At 38.7% G+C, this 19,836-nt stretch overlaps 2 protein-coding genes and 1 long non-coding RNA gene across 9 annotated transcripts in view; 2 read left to right on the forward strand and 1 right to left on the reverse strand.

Annotated features, from left to right (window-relative positions):
* Positions 1–116: 116 nt before the first annotated feature.
* Positions 117–3,424, reverse strand: LOC127153148 (uncharacterized). The gene is made up of 2 exons (XR_007825199.1): positions 3,368–3,424; positions 117–275 (listed from the first exon to the last, which is right to left on the reverse strand). It is a non-coding gene; the product is annotated as an uncharacterized LOC127153148 (long non-coding RNA).
* LOC127153143 (complement factor H-related protein 2-like) lies at positions 1,305–19,254 on the forward strand. Of its 4 annotated transcripts, XM_051094089.1 has the most exons (8): positions 1,305–1,416; positions 1,584–1,656; positions 1,940–2,131; positions 2,558–2,749; positions 2,829–3,002; positions 3,217–3,408; positions 3,534–3,710; positions 19,164–19,254. In XM_051094089.1, the coding sequence occupies exons 2-8, from the start codon at positions 1,590–1,592 to the stop codon at positions 19,175–19,177; spliced, it is 1,008 nt and encodes a 335-aa protein (XP_050950046.1). In that variant the 5' UTR covers positions 1,305–1,416; positions 1,584–1,589; the 3' UTR covers positions 19,178–19,254. The 4 variants fall into 4 exon arrangements, with proteins under 4 accessions (XP_050950046.1, XP_050950045.1, XP_050950047.1 ...); XM_051094088.1 differs by lacking the exons at positions 3,534–3,710; positions 19,164–19,254 and adding an exon at positions 9,603–10,025; XM_051094090.1 differs by lacking the exon at positions 19,164–19,254 and having other exon boundaries at positions 3,534–3,900.
* Positions 4,294–19,836, forward strand: part of LOC127153145 (complement factor H-related protein 2-like) — a 34,692-nt gene continuing 19,149 nt past the window's right edge. For all 4 annotated transcript variants that reach the window (XM_051094096.1, XM_051094092.1, XM_051094094.1 and 1 more), the window contains exons 1-3: positions 4,294–4,332; positions 4,537–4,609; positions 4,895–5,086. In XM_051094096.1, the coding sequence (XP_050950053.1) occupies positions 4,309–4,332; positions 4,537–4,609; positions 4,895–5,086 (289 nt within the window). In that variant the 5' untranslated portion in view covers positions 4,294–4,308. The remainder of the gene's footprint in view (positions 4,333–4,536; positions 4,610–4,894; positions 5,087–19,836) is intronic.

Here is a 19,836-nt window from a genome sequence, read left to right on the forward strand (position 1 = left end):
TATAATATACTATTATTAGAATATCTCTTCAACGCATCAAATCTTTTTCTTTAACATTTTATTAAAATTACCTCATTCTCATATTAGAGATTTACTAATGCCATGTTTTCTTAGTGATTACAGAGACAGTGAAATGTGGGCCACCACCAAAAGTGGATAATGCAGATACAAAAGATATGACAAAAAAATGAATACAGTACAGGGGAGAGAGTTGAATACATCTGTTTTAATAAATACACACTGGATGAACGTCCACCTTTCTCCAAATACTTGACCTGTGAGCAAAGCCAATGGAGTGGAAATATTAAGTGTTTAAGTAAGTATGAACACACTTCATATGTATATATCATGATGTAATCTTGTAGTTTAAGTTGTAGGTTGTGATGATTAGTTCATGAATGTATATTGTGACACTGACAGTGACATGTTGGGTTTATTTCAGAGCCCTGTACAGTGACAAAGGAGATTATGGATGACAGAGGTATAGAGATGGCCTATGTTGATGTCCAAAAGATATTTGCACCACATAATGATTACATCACCTTTAAGTGTCAGTGGGGCAAATATTCAAGAAGTACTGGCTTTAGACCTCAGTGTAATGATGGAGAGATGACCTCACCTCGGTGTGTGTGACAGAGGGAATAAAACAATGAGTAAAAATAAATGCAGCAGATCAAAATAATTTTTTCCCCATTTTGTTTCTTTATTTTGGATTTCTTGCAAGTAAAACCAAAGAAATGCTAAAAGCAACATTTAAAATGGGCATGTTTGAAAATGACATTAAACCATTTATTGCCAGCCAAGTGAGCATGTGATTTGTTAGAGAGTACAATGAATGTGCCATAATGTGCTCTGGGTTTTCTGCTGATTATAAATTTGACAACTGATATGCTTATATGTATTATGATCATGATTTATACATGAGTAAATAATACATAAATAATGGACCCTTTAATATGTATATGCATTAAAATGTATTGACATGTTTTGTGTGTTTATTTTATGGAGATTTGACACAGTCATCATCTTTAAAAAAAAAATAAAATAAACTGAAATGCCAGTCATGCCATCTGTGATGTTCTGTACTTTCAGAGTAGACTAGTCTTTGTAAAATAGATCAAGTCTTTTTTGACTCTTCAAAAATAAAGAAAAAAAAAACAGCCAATATTAGTGCACAAACATGGACAAAACATGGAACATTAAACCAGTGTCAGTAAGTTGAACTGGAACGTGAATTTGTGAAGAAGAGGGCTGTCAGGTTTTCAACAAATCGTTTTTGGGGGGGTGGAGCTGAAGTCCTGTTCAATGGGGCAAAGGGGAGGGGAAGGTTGCTTTTTATCTACATTACACAGAATTCAGAGATTCATCTCACCATCGCTCTCTTAAGTGTTCACGAATACATCTTTTGGAAAACAGGTAATCTGTGTTTTTCATCAGTACTAATTATAAATCTTGGCACTGATTTGTGTGAAATAAGGAAAGTGAAGCAGTCTTTAAATATGAAATATTCGGTAGAACATTCTGTCAGTACTCTTTATACAGATTTATAACTTTGTAAACTGAACATCTGTTATGTTTTACAGCTTAAAATGAAATATTGTGAGATATTTATCTTTCTTCTATTAATGATCATGGATGCCTCAACAAATGCTCAAGGTAACACGATACACAGAGTATCTAAAGGATAAACATCCAATATGTTGTACAATATATGATAATGTCATGTTTGTCACATTTATTTTTAATGCCTGTCTGAATTTATATATTATTTTTTGTTAATTTTCCATGAAAGTTCCATAAAATCCAAATGTGGGTCTAAATTTGATAAAGTTAGCTGTCATTAAACTGCTCTGCTTTATTCCAGTAAAATTATAAAAGCTACTTTATAATAATAATAATAATAATAATAATAATAATTCAATTTATTTTTTATCTACAGAAGTTACCTGTGAGGGGGAACAACTTATCAATGTTGACATTTTAATTGGACATCCAGGTATCAATTCACCCTATAAACCTGGACATGTTTTAGTTTTTCGCTGCACAGATGTGAACCTGAAGATGTACGGCCAACGAGCAATTGAATGCCTGTCAAATGGAAAATGGGATCACCCATATCCCAGATGTGAAGGTATGAAGCAGTGCTGTAGTGATGTATTTGCTTTAAATATTTAACAATTATAAAATTGTTTAATGTATGTAAAATATATAGAAATAATATTTTTGATGCAAAAAAAAAAATGTTAAAAGTAAAACAACATAGCAACCACAAAGGTATGAACTAGTAATGTGGCAGCAGGTTTTGCATGAATAAATCAGAGTAATCCAAATCTGTTTAATATATATTATAGACAAAATAATAATATTAGCCCAGACAACTAAAAATAAATTTAAGACTTTGTTTTTCATCTCCTAGAGTGAACCAGCAACTCTTCAGAAATTTCCAAAAACACAGAATGTAATTTTTTTAAGCACATTAATAATGAGTATATATGTGTTCAATAAATAAGTGGTCTATGTTTAACATATATATACACCATAATTATATCTTGTACAGAAGTAACTTGTGAGCTGAAGTCAACCACATTTGAAATAAAGAACAACACAGAGGGAAAAACTATTTTTAGACCTGGTGAAAGTGTGGAGATAACCTGCTCTAAAAAAAGCTGGCTCTTTTTTACACAAACAACCAGCAGATCATTTACATGCAAAGATAATGGGGAGTGGAATTATATTCCTGGTTGTGAAGGTAATAATAAAGAGAAGCATTTCTAGATTTGGTGATGAATTTACTGCATGTTACAAAAATACTGTGAATCATGTTTCAGAGATTAGATGTGAATTTCCACGTGACCAGCATGTGTATAGACCATGCGATTACTTCAGAGGAGATATGAAACTGGGAGCAAAACAAAATTACTATTGCATGTCTGGGTATGATAAAATGGCAGAAGAGGCCACATGTACAGAAGACGGATGGACACCAAAACCACTGTGTGCTAGTATGTTCTGATATTAAATCTTACATGTGCAAATGAATGAAATCAGGAGAAGAACAAATATATATATATATATACACACACACACACACATATATAACATTCTAATATTTTTTTAGAATATCTCAACACATTAAATCTTTTACTTAAACATTTTAAGATTACCTCACTCAGATATAAGAGATTTACTAATGCCACGTTTTATTGGTGATGACAGTCTTAAGGAAATGTGGGCCACCACCGCATGTGAACGATTCAGATACAAAAGATATGACAAAAAAGGAGTACAGAACAGGGGAGAGAGTTGAATACATGTGTTTTAGTAAATACACATTGGATGAGCATCCCCCTTTCTCCAAATACTTGACCTGTCAGCAAGGCCAGTGGAGTGGGAACATTAAGTGTTTAAGTAAGTATGAACACACTGTACTGTATATACCGTATTATGATCTTGTAGTTTAAGTTATAGGTTGTGATGATTAGTTCATGAATGTATATTGTGACACTGACAGTGACATGTTGGGTTTATTTCAGAGCCCTGTACAGTGACGAAGGAGATAATGGATAAAAGAGGTATAGAGTTGGCCTATGCTGATCAACAAAAGATGTTCACACCACATAATGATCACATCACCTTTAAGTGTCAGAGGGGCAAATATACAAGAAGTACTGACTTTAGACAACAGTGTAATGATGGAGAGATGACTTTACCTCTGTGTGTGTGACAGTGGGAATAAGACATTGCTGAAGCGTCAGCTGTATAACTAATAAAAAACAAATGGAGCACATTAAAATAAATGAATGAAAATATATGTATTATGATCATGATTTATACATGAGACAGAGCAGTAATACATAAATAACTGACCCTTTAATATGCATTAAACTGTATTGACATGTTTTGTGTTTTTATTTTATGGAGATTTGACTCAGTCATCATCTTTAAAAAAAAAATAAATAAATAAAAATAAACAAATAAAACAAATTGTAATGCCAGTCATGCTATATGTAATGTTATGTACTTTAAGAACAGACTAGTCTTTGTAAAATAGACTGTCTTTTTTGACTCTTCAAAAAAAAAATGTCAGCTAATATTAGTGCACAAACATGGACAAAACATGGACTAAATATTTAAACCAGCATCAGTAAACTGAACTGGAACATGAATTTGTGAAAAAGAGGGCTGTCAGATTTTCAACAAATCATTTTTGGGGGGTGGAGCTGAGGTCCTGTGGGGGTTGTTGTTTTTTTTTTTTATCTATGTTACAGAGTTCAGAGATTCATCTCACCATCACTCCTAAAAGTGTTCATGAATATAACTTTTGGAAAACAGGTAATCTGAGTTTTTCATCAGTATGCATTCATGTTGAACGCTAAAGAAATCACATTGATTTCACAAATTGCATTGATTTGTGTAAATAAGGAAAGTAAATCAGCCTTTAAAGACTAAATATTTGGTAGGTGATTCTGTCAAGTTTACAGTTTATTACACTACAGTTTATAGCTTTGTAAACTGAACATCTGTTATGTTTTACAGCTTAAAATGAAATATTGTAAAATATTTTTCTTTCTTATATTAATGATCATGGATGTCTCAACAAATGCTCAAGGTAACGCAACAACACACAAAGTAGCTAAATGATAAACATCCAATATGTTGTACAAAATATAATCGTATCATTGAATATCACATTCATTTAATTTTTATAATGTCTGAATGTCTGAATTTATATCAAATTTTTTGTTCATTTTCCATGAAAGCTCATGGACCAAAAAACCTAAATGTGGTTCTAAATTTGATAAAGTTAGCTGTCATTAAACTGCTCTGCTTTATTCCAGGAAAACTATACAAGTTAACTTTTAATAATAATTGAATTTTATCTCTTCATCTGCAGAAGTTACATGTGAGGCTGAACAACTCATCAATGTTGACATTTTGATGGGACATCCAGGTACTGCTCCACCTTATAAACCTGGACATATTTTAGTTTTTCGCTGCACAGATGTGAACCTGAAGATGTACGGCCAACGAGCAATTGAATGCCTGTCAAATGGAAAATGGGATTACCCGTATCCCAAATGTGAAGGTACAAAACAATACTGTAATAATATATTTGCTTAAAAATTAAAAATTGTTTTTACAAAATGTTGAAATGTTTATTATATAAACACGTATAAAAATATATACAAAAAAAGTGAAATTCAAAAAGGCAATGACAACATTAATATCTATGTGTTATTCATTAAAACATCCATCATTCATACATCAAACATTGACACATGAACCCTGTCCCAAACAGGCAATGACTTTTTATAGTTTGTTTGTTTGTCCTTCTTCATCTCTTAATGAGCTGATTAACAGCTGACTATCACCAGTCTCCACTATGCAACAAAAAATAAATAAATAAATAAAGACTTGCTGATACAAAGTTAATTTTGTGAATTTATATGATGTCACAACACATGAGATGAAAGGTGCAACACGAAGACAAAATGCAATGAAAATTATATGAATGTGTTTTGTTTTTATATGCTGTTTTGTGTATTTTGTTTTGAAAAGTGTCTAATAGATTAATCACACCAGACTTTTGGTACGCTGTTTATGACTGGGCGGAGACTGTTGCCCTTTAAGAGTGTACCATCGAGAAGCTCGTTGGGATCTTCCACTCACGTGTGTTCAGCTGGTGAAGCTGTAGTGCTCAGGTGTTGGCGTTGTTACAGCTCGTCTGTGGAGGCAACGTGCGACGGGGTGTATGGCTCAGCGAATATCAGCGTGAGAGTGCAGTGGCGACAACGGACGAACGCCACGAGTGAGTGCCGTGGCAGTGGCGACAACAGACGAATCGCCGCGGGCGGAGGTCGTGGTAGTGGTGATAACAGACGAAACGCTACAAGCTGAGTGAGAGTGAGTGCCGCGGTAGTGGCTGTAACAGACAAGACGCAGAGCTTGAATAGAGGTGTGGTTTGGAGCACGAGTGAGCCGAGGTGCGGTGAGCAGGACGCCGGCAGAGAGTGTTACATGTACAACGCAGGATTTTAACGGGACTGGGTAGCAGATAGCTGCCCGGTCATATTGCGAGTACCCTTTTAGTATTTGGCCGTTCTAACAGACGAAGATCTGTGTGATTTAGCATCGCTAAATGTTGTGACTAGAGACTGTAACAAATGTATTGCCAATATCTTCGCCTATAGACATTTAAATTCTTTTCTCTTTTTCTTGTGTGCTGTGACACTGGGTTGGAGTGGATTGTGGTTTTATTGTGTGCACAAGAGAATTGCAGTAGTGTGTTTGTGTGTGAAGTAGGCTGTAGATACTGGCAGTATTCTCTTTTATTCTTTTTAGTGATGAGGTGTGTGGAGTACCTGTTGCGGTGGGACTAAACTGACTGTTGCTGCTGTCCAGAAAGTCATTACACGGACTGGTTAAAGACCGCTTACGGACTGCCAATTTCTTGTAAACCATTCCTTCTCTATGCTGTTTTTACTTTCTTATTTGTATGAAAATAAAGTGTTGTAATGAGATCTACCTCTTGGGTGTCTGTGTTGGTGCCTTGCCCTCAGTGAGAAGGTTAAATTTTATTGAACTAAAATTGGTGAAAAGAATAAACTGAGTCCTGGGTCTCAGTATTAAGGTGGCATAGTCGGCTACTGGTTGGCTTAGAATTGTCTTTGAATTATATATAAGCATTACCGCCTAGTGCTTCACATACTCATTGACGAGACCGGCACAAAGCATAGAACTCAAACAGCTTATAAAGGGTGGCTAATGATGCACAGACGGGTGATGGTGATTAACTAATAATGACACAATGAGGACAGGAACAGGAACAACCATATATGGGCGCATGAGGGAAAAACCAATACAAATAGTCCAGGGGTGTGACACATAAAATTGTAGGTTTAATACTTGATCTAGTATATTAAGACAAATGACAACTTTTTATGAATGGATAAATAAGTCCAGATGGAGGACGCTGCAATGACCAGTATTTCTTCTTTATCTAGATGTAACATGTCATCTAATCACAACAGAAAACAACATCAAAATGGAGCGATTCCCTGATCTTGAAGGTCAAGTCAAACCTGGCCATAACATAACGTTTTCATGCAATAGACAAGGACTGATTTTAAAAGGACAAAGAGAAATCACCTGTCAGTCAAATGGAGAATGGAGCAGCCCATTCCCTACATGTGAAGGTAAATATAAGGTAAAAGCATTGATTTGACATGTAAACATCTTAAAAGCAAAAACCTTGCAAAAGAAAACAAGTGTGTAATAAGTAAGTAAATAAATAAATCCATACATAAATAAGTGGCCTATGTTTAACACTTAAATGCAACATAATTATTCTTGTACAGAAATAACTTGTGAGCTGAAGTCAACCACATTTAGAGTAAAAAAGATCAACCCAGAGGGAAAAACTATCTTGAGAGTTGGAAAAAGTGTGGAAATCACCTTCTCTGAAAAATACCTGCTCATTTTTACAAAACAAACCAGCAAATCATTTACATGCCAAGAAAACGGGGAGTGGGACAATGAGTATGGGATGAAATTAGACTCAAAACGATTAATAGATGCACGCACAATTATCCATGTACTGGATCAATTTTATGCATGTATCTTACAATCCACAAACAAATGCCTTTCATTTTGAGTCTGTGGAATTCGGGATTAAATGATTGTGCAGCGATTTGTACAAATACAGACATGTTTGCAAATAAAAATGTTCTGTTCTGCATTAATATATCATAAATTGCTCATGCAAAAAGGAATCAGTGCATTTGTGGATCAGGTGACACGCGTGCATTTATTGAGGTCTTGCTCGAGTCAATCTTGTTCAGTTCATTTGGATTTTGAGACTTCATTTTCGCAGTTTACAGCATTTCACGACGCGCACACACACAACTCTCAATGAACAAGGCCAAGTGCAATTCATTAACGTGTACGCGATTCGAAAAATTCGCAAATTTGCGTCACTACACTGATGTGAAAAATGTTATAATTTGCATTAAAGTGTAACAGTTTGTGGATGTGGTGATTAAAATGTTCATTTGTGGATCAGACCACATGCGTGCATTCACATCTCTTTTGAGTCGATTCTATTTGATTCATTTGAATTTTGTTCCGCCCTTTTACCCTTGCCCAATCTTCTTAGGTTCAGCTTCTTTTGTTCCGCCCTTTTACCCTCGCCGATTTTCTTAGGTTCAGCTGCGTGTGGATTGCGAGCGGTGTGTGGATTTGGCAAGGCTAAAAGGGCGGAACGAAAGTCTCAAAATTCAAATGAATCAAATAGAATCGACTCAAAAGAGATGTGAATGAATGCACGCCTGTGGTCTGATCCACAAATGAACATTTTAATCACCACATCCACAAACTGTGATACTTTAATGCAAATTATAACATTTTTCACATCAGTGTAGTGACGCAAATTTGCGAATTGCGTACACGTTAATGAATTGCACTGGTCCTTGTTCATTGATAGTTGTGTGTGTGCGCGTCGTGAAATGCTGTAAACTGCGAAAATGAAGTCTCAAAATCCAAATGAACTGAACAAGATTGACTCGAGCAAGACCTCAATAAATGCATGCGTGTCACCTGATCCACAAATGCACTGATTCCTTTTTGCATGAGCAATTTATGATATATTAATGCAGAACAGAACATTTTTATTTGCAAACATGTCTGTATTTGTACAAATCGCTGCACAATCATTTAATCCCGAATTCCACAGACTCAAATTGAAAGGCATTTGTTTGTGGATTGTAAGATACATGCATAAAATTGATCCAGTACATGGATAATTGTGCGTGCATCTATTAATCGTTTTGAGTCTAATTTCATCCCATAAATGAGCCTGTTTGTGCAGGTAGGATAATAGAGAAAAACGTTCTGATGAATTTATTTCAAAAATAATGTTAATCTTGTTTCAGAGACTAGATGTGAAGTTCCATGTGACCAGCATGTGTATAGACCAAACAATTACTTCAGTGGAAATATGAAATTGGGAACAAAACAATATTACTATTGTGAATAAGGGTATAATAAAACTGAAGAGGCCACATGTACACAAGACAGATGGATACCAAACCCACTGTGTGCTGGTATGTTCTGCTATTACATCTCACATGTGCAAATGAATGAAGTTGGGAGAAGAAAAAAAATGTCCAGTTGTGAGTGTAATGTATATAACACATTATCATTTTTTTCTTAAACATTTAATTAAAATTACCTCATTCTCACATTAGATATTTACTAATGGCACATTTTTTGGTCATGGCAGTCTCAAGGAAATGTGGGCCACCACCACATATGAACAATGCAGATACAAAAGATATAACAAAAAAAAAAAAAAAAGAGTACAATATATGGGAGAGAGTTGAATACATGTGTTTTAATAAATACATGCTGGATCTGCATCCCCCTTTCTCCACATACTTGACCTGAGAGCAAGGCCAATGGAGTGGGAACATTAAGTGTTTAAGTAAGTATAAACACACTACACCTTATACATTGTGATCTTGGTGTTTTAAGTTGTAGGTTCTAATGATCAGTTAATCAGTGTATATTGTGACACTGATAGTGACATACTGGGTTTATTTCAGAGCCCTGTACAGTGACGGTGGAGGAAATGGATGAAAGAGGTATAGAGTTGCGATGGGTTGATCAGCAAAAGATTTTCACACCACATAATTGTCACGGATTGGCCAGGCTCTTCCACCACTCACACCCAGCGATCTCAATCACCGGAATTCTAACTCACAGCACCTGCACCCAATCACCAGTCAACCTACTTAAGCACACACCACACTTCAGTCTCTGTCCGGGCTCGTTCATACGAAGTGGACTCATTGTGCCTATCGTCAAGAAGTCACAAACTATACCTACCTGCGAATACTTACCTGTTTTCTCTTGTGTTCTAGTCCTGTCATCCTTGTCTCTCCAGTCCAGTCAGCAGTGTGTGTGTGTTCGATCAGCCATCGGATCCAGTCCAGTCATCCTGTAACAAAGTATCAAGTATCATCATTCTATCATCATTCAAGTCAAAGTCAAGTCCTACCAGATCCACTCACCTCTGCCGGAATCTCCTCTGCTTCACGTTTTGCTCTGCTGTGATTAAATAAACATACCTTTGTTGAAATACCTGTCTTGCCCGTTTGTGTCCGTGACAGAAGCCCGGACCGAAGACAGATCTCCGCATGAGCACTTCAGATCCATTTCAGGAGCTGGTGGATTCCCTCAAGAAGGTTCTCCTTCGAGCCCCAGTCACCACATCACCTGTTTCACCCAGCGAATCGTCACCGGCACCAAGCACTTCTTCTCACCCTGTTCCATCCAGTCCCATGGCCCGACCGGCGCCCTACTCTGGCCGGGCGGAGGAGTGCAACGGATATCTTTTGCAATGTTCCTCGGTGTTTACCATGCCAGCAGCATTATATCCAACAGATCAATCTCAAATTGCTTTCATCATTTCACTGCTTACAGGTCCCGCACTGCAGTGGGCAGAAACATTATGGCTCCAGGACGGCCCGGCGACTCGTTCCATCCAGGCATTCATGGCTCATTTCAAGGAGGTTTTCGGTCAATCTGACAGCGACATCACAGCGGGAGAACAGCTTTACCATTTAAAACAAGGTACTATGTCTATCCTAGAATATTCCTTGAAATTCAGAACCCTCGCTGCTGCTAGTGGATGGAACAAGCGATCTCTCCTCACCACCTACCGGCTAGGCCTGGAGCCCAAGCTTCGTTTACAGTTGGCTGCACATGACGATCACCAAGGATTAGAAAGATTCATTCAACATTCCATCAGATCCAACATTCAACATTCCAACCGAAACTGCAGCAGCTATACCCACACTCCTCCGTTCACCAGACGGAATGACCCCTCCAGAACCAGCCTCTGAACCTATGATTCTTAATTCAGGAAAATTTTCGAGCGGCAGAGGAGGCTGACCCGGGCTCTGTGTATGTACTGCGGTGCTAGCGGTCATCTAAGGCTGAACTGCCCCTCCCGGCTGACTCGTTCTTGGGTGAGTGTCGTCCAGTCGGAAGCTGAAAATTTATACCCTTTAACCACCAATGTACAAATAATCACTTCCACTCATTCTGTTTCGGTCTCCGCTCTCCTCGACTCCGGGTCAGCTGGCAATTTCATCTCGGGTGCCCTCTGCCGCCAGCTCAAGCTCCGTACCACCACCACGTCAAACAAATATCAGATACACTTAATAACAGGAGAACTACTGTCCCGAAGAAGAAGCCCATCTCAGTCTGTGTTACATCCGTTGAAAGTCCTGTGGCTAACCAGTCAGTCAAGATTCCCTCAATTTATTACAACTTCAGCGACGTATTTTGCCCCAAGAGAGCTTCCCAGCTACCTCCTCACCGGCCATGGGACTGTGCCATTGACCTCGTTCCAGATGCACCGTTGCCTAAAGGAAAGATTTACCCGTTGTCACTTCCTGAGAGTAAGGCCATGGAGGAATACATCAAGGAGGTGCTAAGTCAGGGGTATATTCGGCCATCCACTTCTCCCGCAGCTTCCAGCTTCCTCTTTGTCTTCAAGAAGGATGGAGGGCTGCATCCCTGTATCGATTACCGAGCCATCAACCGTTACACTGTCAAGTTCCGTTATCCCCTTCCTCTCGTCCCTGCGGCTCTGGAACAGCTCCGCACAGCGCGGATTTTCACTAAGTTGGACCTCCGCAGTGCCTACAACCTGATCCGGATACGTGAGGGGGATGAGTGGAAGACTGCCTTCGTGACCCCTACTGGCCTTTATGAATATCAGGTCATGTCTTATGGTTTAGTAAACGCCCCCTCTGTATTCCAGAACTTCATCCATGAAGTACTCCGGGAGTTCCTGCACCAATTCGTCATCGTCTATATCGACGATATATTGATCTACTCATGGAGTGAGGCCGAACATCGCCACCATGTTGCGGAGGTCCTGCAGAAGTTACGTGAGCATCAGCTGTATCTGAAGGCAGAGAAATGTTAATTTCATCAACCATCTATTCACTTCCTTGGATATATCATCGACCGTCATGGGGTCCGCATGGACGAGGGGAAGGTGGATGCTGTCATTTCCTGGCCAGAACCCAAATCCATCAAGGAACTTCAAAGATTTCTTGGATTCGCCAACTTTTACCGCAGGTTCATCAAAGGTTACAGTCAGATCACCAGTTCCCTTACCAATCTCCTCAAAGGACACCCAAAAGCCCTCATTTGGACACCCGAAGCTTCTAAGGCCTTCCAAACCCTGAAAAAAGCCTTCACCCAAGCTCCACTTCTAACCCATCCTGACCCCGATCTCCCTTTCGTGGTGGAGGTGGATGCATCTACCACAGGAGTTGGAGCTGTACTGTCACAGTACCATGGTACCCCTGCATGCCTTCATCCATGCGCCTACTTCTCACGGAAGCTCAGCCCGGCAGAAGTAAACTATGACATCGGAAACCGGGAACTATTGGCCATCAAGCTAGCCCTTGAGGAGTGGCGTCATTGGTTGGAGGGAGCTGCTCATCCATTCCAGGTTTTCACAGATCATAAAAATCTTCAATACCTTTGCGATGCCAAACGACTCTGTCCCCGCCAAGCAAGATGGGCTCTCTTCTTCACCAGGTTTCATTTCTCCATTTCATACCGTCCAGGATCAAGAAATGTCCGTGCTGATGCCCTTTCTCATCTCTCTGAGCCCGAAGAAGTGTCTGAAACTCCTTCCAACATCATACCTACTCACCTCATTGTCAGTCCCATCGAATGGACCTCTCCTCCAGCCGTCGCCACTCCCGAACCCAGGACTCTGCTGGGCTGCCCTCCAGGACGCCAATTCATCCCTCGGACACAACGGGTAGATCTAATCCATTCCACTCACGTCTCTCTGGGCACCGGTCATCCTGGGGCCAACAGCACTCTCTCGCTTTTATCCGAACGCTTCTGGTGGCCTGATATGGCAAGGGATGTTAGACGATATGTGCGGGGCTGTAAAGAATGCGCCATGTCCAAGAGTCCACGTCACCTCCCCGCAGGTAAACTCCATCCCTTGCCAATCCCGAACCGCCCCTGGTCACACCTAGGAGTTGTCTTCATGACAGATCTCCCCTCATCTGATGGAAACACCTGCATCCTGGTCATTGTCGATCGCTTTTCCAAGTTCTGTCGTCTTCTACCTTTGAAAGGATTGCCCACAGCTATGGAAACCGCTGAATGTCTCTTCAATCATGTCTTCCGATATTATGGAATTCCTGAGGATATTGTATCAGATAGAGGTCCTCAATTCATCTCTCGAGTGTGGAAATCTTTCTTCAAGCTCATAGGTGTGACCGTCAGTCTCTCATCCGGGTACCACCCACAAACCAACAGACAGACCGAGAGGAAAATCCAGGAGGTGGGGCGGTTCCTTCGGACTTTCTGTCATGGCCACCAGAACTCCTGGAACCAGTTCCTGGGCTGGGAGGAGTACGCCCAGAATTCACTGCGGCAACCTTCCACGGGACTTACTCCTTTCCAATGTGTCTTAGGATTTCATCCCCCGCTCTTCCCGTGGAATGGAGAACCATCTGATGTCCCTGCAGTGGATCACTGGTTCCGGGAGAGTGAGAGGGAGTCTGGGACACCGCTCACCATCACCTGCAGAGGGCAGTGCGCAGGACCAAGGCGGTCACCGACCGAAGAAGGATCCCTGGTCCCACCTTCACTCCTGGACAAAGGGTCTGGCTCTTGACCAGGGACATCCACCTGCGTCTGCCCTCCAAGAAACTCAGTCCCAGATTTGTTGGTCCCTTCACCATCCTGGAACAGGTCAACCCCGTCACATACAAATTACAACTTCCACCTCACTACAGGATTCACCCCACATTTCATGTTTCACTCCTCAAACCCTGTCACGAACCTCTGCTTCTCTCCACAGAGCCTGGCCATGAAGAGGAACCCCCTCCTCCAATGGTACTAGACGAAGGATCCATCTACTCCGTCAAAGAGATTCTGAGGTCCCGGCGTCGTGGTGGTCGCCTCGAGTACCTAGTGGATTGGGAAGGTTTTGGTCCTGAGGAAAGGTCATGGTCCCTCACGACGACATCCTGGATCCCACTCTCACTGACGAGTTCCATGCTGCTCACCCTGAATATCCGGCACCTCGAGGAAGAGGCAGACCACCTCGACGCCGGAGAGGTCGGCCCTCAGGAGCGGGCCGTGGGGAGGGGGGTAATGTCACGGATTGGCCAGGCTCTTCCACCACTCACACCCAGCGATCTCAATCACCGGAATTCTAACTCACAGCACCTGCACCCAATCACCAGTCAACGTACTTAAGCACACACCACACTTCAGTCTCTGTCCGGGCTCGTTCATACGAAGCAGACTCATTGTGCCTATAGTCAAGAAGTCACAAACTATACCTACCTGCGAATACTTACCTGTTTTCTCTTGTGTTCTAGTCCTGTCGTCCTTGTCTCTCCAGTCCAGTCAGGTGTGTGTGTGTGTGTGTGTGTGTGTGTGTGTGTGTGTGTGTGTGTGTGTGTGTGTGTGTGTGTGTGTGTGTGTGTGTGTGTGTGTGTGTGTGTGTGTGTGTGTGTTCGATCAGCCATCGGATCCAGTCCAGTCATCCTGCAACCAAGTATCATTCTATCATCATTCAAGTCTAAGTCAAGTCCTACCAGATCCACTCACCTCTGCCGGAATCTCCTCTGCTTCACGTTTTGCTCTGCTGTGATTAAATAAACATACCTTTGTTGAAATACCTGTCTTGCCCGTTTGTGTCCGTGACAATGATCACATCACTTTTATGTGTCAGAAAGGCAAAATTTCAGTAGGTATTGACTTAAGACCTAAGTGTAATGATGGAGTGATGACTTTACCTGAGTGTGTGTGACAGTAGAAATAAAACAATGCTGAAGTGTCGGCTGTACTAATAATTAAAAACAAATGGAGCAGATCAAAATAAATTTTTTTTTTTCCCCAAATCAGTTTCCTTATTTTAGGTTTCTTGCAAGTAAAACTAAAGAAATGCTAAAAGCAACATATAGAATGAGCATGTTTGAAAATAACATTAAACCGTTTAATGCCAGCCAAATGAGCAAAAAAATAAATAAATAAATAAAATAAAAATTTAAAAAAAATGTGCAAAAACTGCATAAGACAAAATTGAAAATAACAAAAGTATAATTATTAGGGCTGCCTTCTACTAAAGATTTTTCTGGTCGACTAGTAGTCCTTCATTTGAAATGATTAGTCAACTAATCGCACACTTAATAAACCATTTAAGTTATAGTAATGAGCTTTTAATTTACATAATTAGCATATTTACATCATCTAAGAAGATTTGCTTTCCATTTAAATTGGTTCATTTGAAAGTAGACATCTTGCTCTCCATAGTTATATTTTTCATGTGTTTAAGCTAAGTATACACTGAGTTTCAGTTATTTTTATTAGATTTTTTGTTTTTTTTGGACACGCTCAAGTTCACAGAAACCGAGACGGCAGAAAGCATTGTTTGTTTTCATCACTTTACAAAAGCGCAACGTTTTGTTGTTCTTGTGAGTGCACAAAAAATAAACGTAGAGTCTTTACAGATTTAAAAGATGTATTACTCTTGTATGACCAATAATTACGGAGTATTTTAAGAGTAAGTGACCGCACCAGTGCATCCATCTGTCATGCAGTAAGCACGCTGCTATTCAGCATCCACACTCCGCATAGACACTTGAATAGCACACATTTTTCTAGGTTAACATTAGATTGAGCAGCCAAGTAAAGTTGCTACTACATACATCTTTCAGATGAAAAGCCATATTTGAGATTGATGAATGATAGGCAAGCATTTGGATGTCCTGCCCGATGTACTGTATTACCACATAGACCAGCCGTTAACGATCTGTTCGTCATGGACTGCGTGGATTTTTTTTTTTTTTTTCTGCAACTAAGCATCTAAAAAAATTTTGGTCGACCAAGCCTCTTCTCGTCAACTAACGGTTAGTCTACTATTAGGGGGGAGCCCTAATATTTTTTTTATAAGGTAAATATGTGACCCTGGACAACAAAACCAGTCTTAAGTTGCTGGGGTATATTTGTAGCAATAGCCAAAAATACAATGTATGGGTCAAAAATATTGATTTTTCTTTTATGCCAAAACTCATTAGGAAATTAAGGAAAGATCATGTTCCATTAAGATATTTTGTAAAATTCCTGCTGTAAATATATCAAAACTTAATTTCTGATTAGTAATATGCATTATTAAGAACTTCATTTGGACAACTTTAAAGGCAATTTTCTCAATATTCTGATTTTTTTGCGCCCTCATATTTCATATATTGAAATAGTTGTATCTCTGTCAAATATTGTTCTATCCTAAAAAAAAAAAAATACAACAATGGAAAGCTTATTTACTCAGCTTTCTGATAATATATAAATCTTAATTTCAAAAAATGTACTCTTATGACTGGTTTTGTGGTACTGGGTCACATATAGGGAAAAACTAAATACATGTGTTATTAAACTTTCTTTTTACTTTGTGCCATAATGTGCTCTGGGTTTCTGCTGATAACAAATTTAAACACTGACCTGCTTATATGTATTATGATCATGATTTATACATGAGACAGAGCAGTTAAACAAAAAATTGACCCTTTAATATTGTGTGTATATGCGTTAAACTGTGTTGACATTTCGTGTGGTCATTTTATGGAGATTTGACTCTGTTAGAAGAACAAACTGTAATGCCAGCCAGGCTATTCTGTACTTTCAGAGCCGACTAGTCTATGTAAAATACACTGTCTTTTTTAGCCTCTTCAAAATAAGAAATTTCAGGTAATATTTAATTACCTGAAATTAATATATATATATTAAATATAAATTAATAATAAAAATTAATATTTAAAAAAAAACATTTAAAACCAGTGTCTGCAGATTGAACTGGAACATAATTTGTGAAGAAGAAGGCTGTCGGGCTTTCAACTAATCATTTTTGGGGGGGTAGAGCTGAAGTCCTGTTTGGTGAGGCGGAGGGAAGGGGAGACGGTAGCTTTTTATCTACATTACAGAGTTCAGAGATTCACATGACCACTGCTCCTAAAAGTGTTAATATAACTTTTGGAAAACAGGTAATTTGAGTTTTTCCATCAGTACTAATTTATGATTAATACTACAGAAATATATTTATTAGCTTTGTAAAAGTGTACATCTGTCATGTTTTACAGCTTAAAATGAAACACTGTAAGATATTACTCATTCTTCTATTAATGATTGTGGATGTCTCAACAAATGCTCAAGGTAACACAATGATACACAGAGTAGCTAAACATCCAATTTGTGGCACAACATATGATAATATCATGTTTGTATATCACATTTATTTATAATGGCTTTCTCAATTTATATATTGTTTTTTGTTCATTTGTCAAATATGGGTCTAAATTTGAAGTAAAGTTAGCTGTCATTAAACTACTACGCTTTATTCCAGTAAAACTATACATGATATTTTTTTAATAATGACTGAATTTTATTTCTTCATCTCTACTAGAAGTTACCTGTGAGGCTGAACAACTCAGTGTTTACATTTTAACTGGACATCCAGATATCGTTTCATCTTATAAACCTGGACATATTTTAGTTTTTCGCTGCACAGATGTGAACCTGAAGATGCACGGACAACAAATAATTGAATGCCTGTCAAATGGAAAATGGGATTACCCGTATCCAAAATGTGAAGGTATGAAGCTATGAAGCTATACAAAAAAGTAAAAGTAGTAAAATTTAAAAAAGTGAGTTCATCTATTAGGGAGTTGATTAACAGCTTACCCGTACAGAGCAAAATAAATAAATAAATAAATAACATGCTGGTACAGTTGGGCAAGGTTCATTTCGATTTCATCTCTCTCTAGATGTAACATGTCCTCTAAACACAAGAGAGAACAACATCAAAATGGAGCGATTGCCTGATCTTGAGGGTCCAGTCAAACCTGGATACAATTTAACATTTTCATGTACTGGTTACGGACTGTTTTTACAAGGACAGAAAGAAATTACCTGCCAGTCAAATGGAAAATGGAGCAGCCCATTTCCTAAATGTGTTGGTAAATTCACAAATGGTATACAACTCCCTACACTGTGAGTAAATCACTCTTATACGAGACTAAATTTCGCACTAGGTGACAAAAAGTCTAGATTTAGCCACAGATTAATTGAGTTTAGCACAGATATTTTCACTTGCCTACACTTGAACACTTTGAGCATTTGAGATGCTAATTTTTGGGTAAGTAAGCCATTGGACCACATAAATTATAAATGCTTCTGAGTGGATAAATATGCGACCAATTGTCTGCTTTCTCTAAAGGCAACATGTCCTCTACAGTGGAGCACAACAGAAGACTTGCGAATTGATGAACTCCCTGATATTGAGGGTCCCGTCAAACCTGGACACAGGCTAAATTTTTCATGCACTGGAGAAGGGATGAGCTTACACGGACCGAGACAAATCATCTGTCAGCCAAATGGAGAATGGAGCAGCCCTTTTCCTAAATGTAAAGGTATGTCAAAAGTATCTGACTGAACAGAGATAGATCTGTTTACATGGAGGATGGCTGACCAGCTCTTTCTGTTCTTAGAGGCGATGTGTGTTGGCTAATATCTGGCTTATATTGAGACTTATTAATGCCACATTTTCTTGATGACAGTCACAGGGAAATGTGGGAAACCACCATCCGTGAACAGTGCAGAAATAACAGAAATACAAAAATATGAATACAACACAGGGGAGAGAGTTGAATACAAGTGTTTTGATAAATACATATTGGATATGCGTTGCCCCTTCTCCAATTATTTGACCTGTAAGCAAGACGAATGGAGTGGAAATATTAAGTGTTTAAGTAAGTATGAACACACTTCATATGTATATATCATGATGTAATCTTGTAGTTTAAGTTGTAGGTTGTGATGATTAGTTCATGAATGTATATTGTGACACTGACGGTGACATGTTGGGTTTATTTCAGAGCCCTGTACAGCGACGAAGGAGATTATGGATGAAAGAGGTATAGAGTTGGCCTATGCTGGTAACCAAAAGATGTTCGCACCACATAATGATTACATCACCTTTAAGTGTCAGAGGGGCAAATATACAAGAAGCACTGCCTTTAGACAACAGTGTAATGATGGAGAGATTACTTTACCTCAGTGTGTGTGACAGTGGAAATAAAACATCAATGAAGCGTTGGCTGTACTACTAAGCAAAAATAAATGGAACAAATCAAAATAAAAAATGTTCCAATTTCAATTAGTCTGTTTTGGTGTTGATGCTAGAAAATAAGAAAGAAATATTAAATATAACATGCTTAAATATAACATGCTTCAGAAGTTTCTGTATGAAATTATATACATTTTTTAATCCTACATTTTTTTTCCTAGTGGATACTGTAAGTCATGTATTTTACTCGTTGAACGGCCCAATGAAACAATCATAAACTTTATAATGTAAATCAGTCAAACCAGAAAGAAACGGCTCTGGTCATAAGAATATTTACACCAGTCTTGTAAAATGTTCACATGAAATCAAGACAGTTTGCACCTCCAGTTGACAAGTCAACTGAATGCCTGTCAAATGGAAAATGGAATTAGCCATATCCCAAATGTGAAGGTACAAAGCAATACAGTAATAATATACTTGCTTTAAATATAGCATTTTTTTCCAAATATTAAAATGTTTATCATGTGTAATGTATTATATACAATATATTCATTAAAACATCTATCATTCATACATCAGACATTCACAAATGAACCCTGTCCCAAACTGTAAATGACTTTTTTTTTAGATTTTGTTTGCTGTCTTTCTTCATCTCTTAG

This window comes from Labeo rohita, chromosome 22 (genome assembly GCF_022985175.1).
Source record: "Labeo rohita strain BAU-BD-2019 chromosome 22, IGBB_LRoh.1.0, whole genome shotgun sequence".
NCBI classification, from domain to species: Eukaryota; Metazoa; Chordata; class Actinopteri; order Cypriniformes; family Cyprinidae; genus Labeo; species Labeo rohita.

Coding starts and splice junctions, on each gene's coding strand:
- LOC127153143 (XM_051094088.1), top strand. CDS start 1,590: ATGAAATATTGTGAGATATTTATCTTTCTTCTATTAATGATCATGGAT. Junction 3,003..3,216: donor ACCAAAACCACTGTGTGCTA/GTATGTTCTGAT, acceptor TGGTGATGACAG/TCTTAAGGAAATGTGGGCCA. Junction 3,409..9,602: donor TGGGAACATTAAGTGTTTAA/GTAAGTATGAAC, acceptor GGTTTATTTCAG/AGCCCTGTACAGTGACGGTG.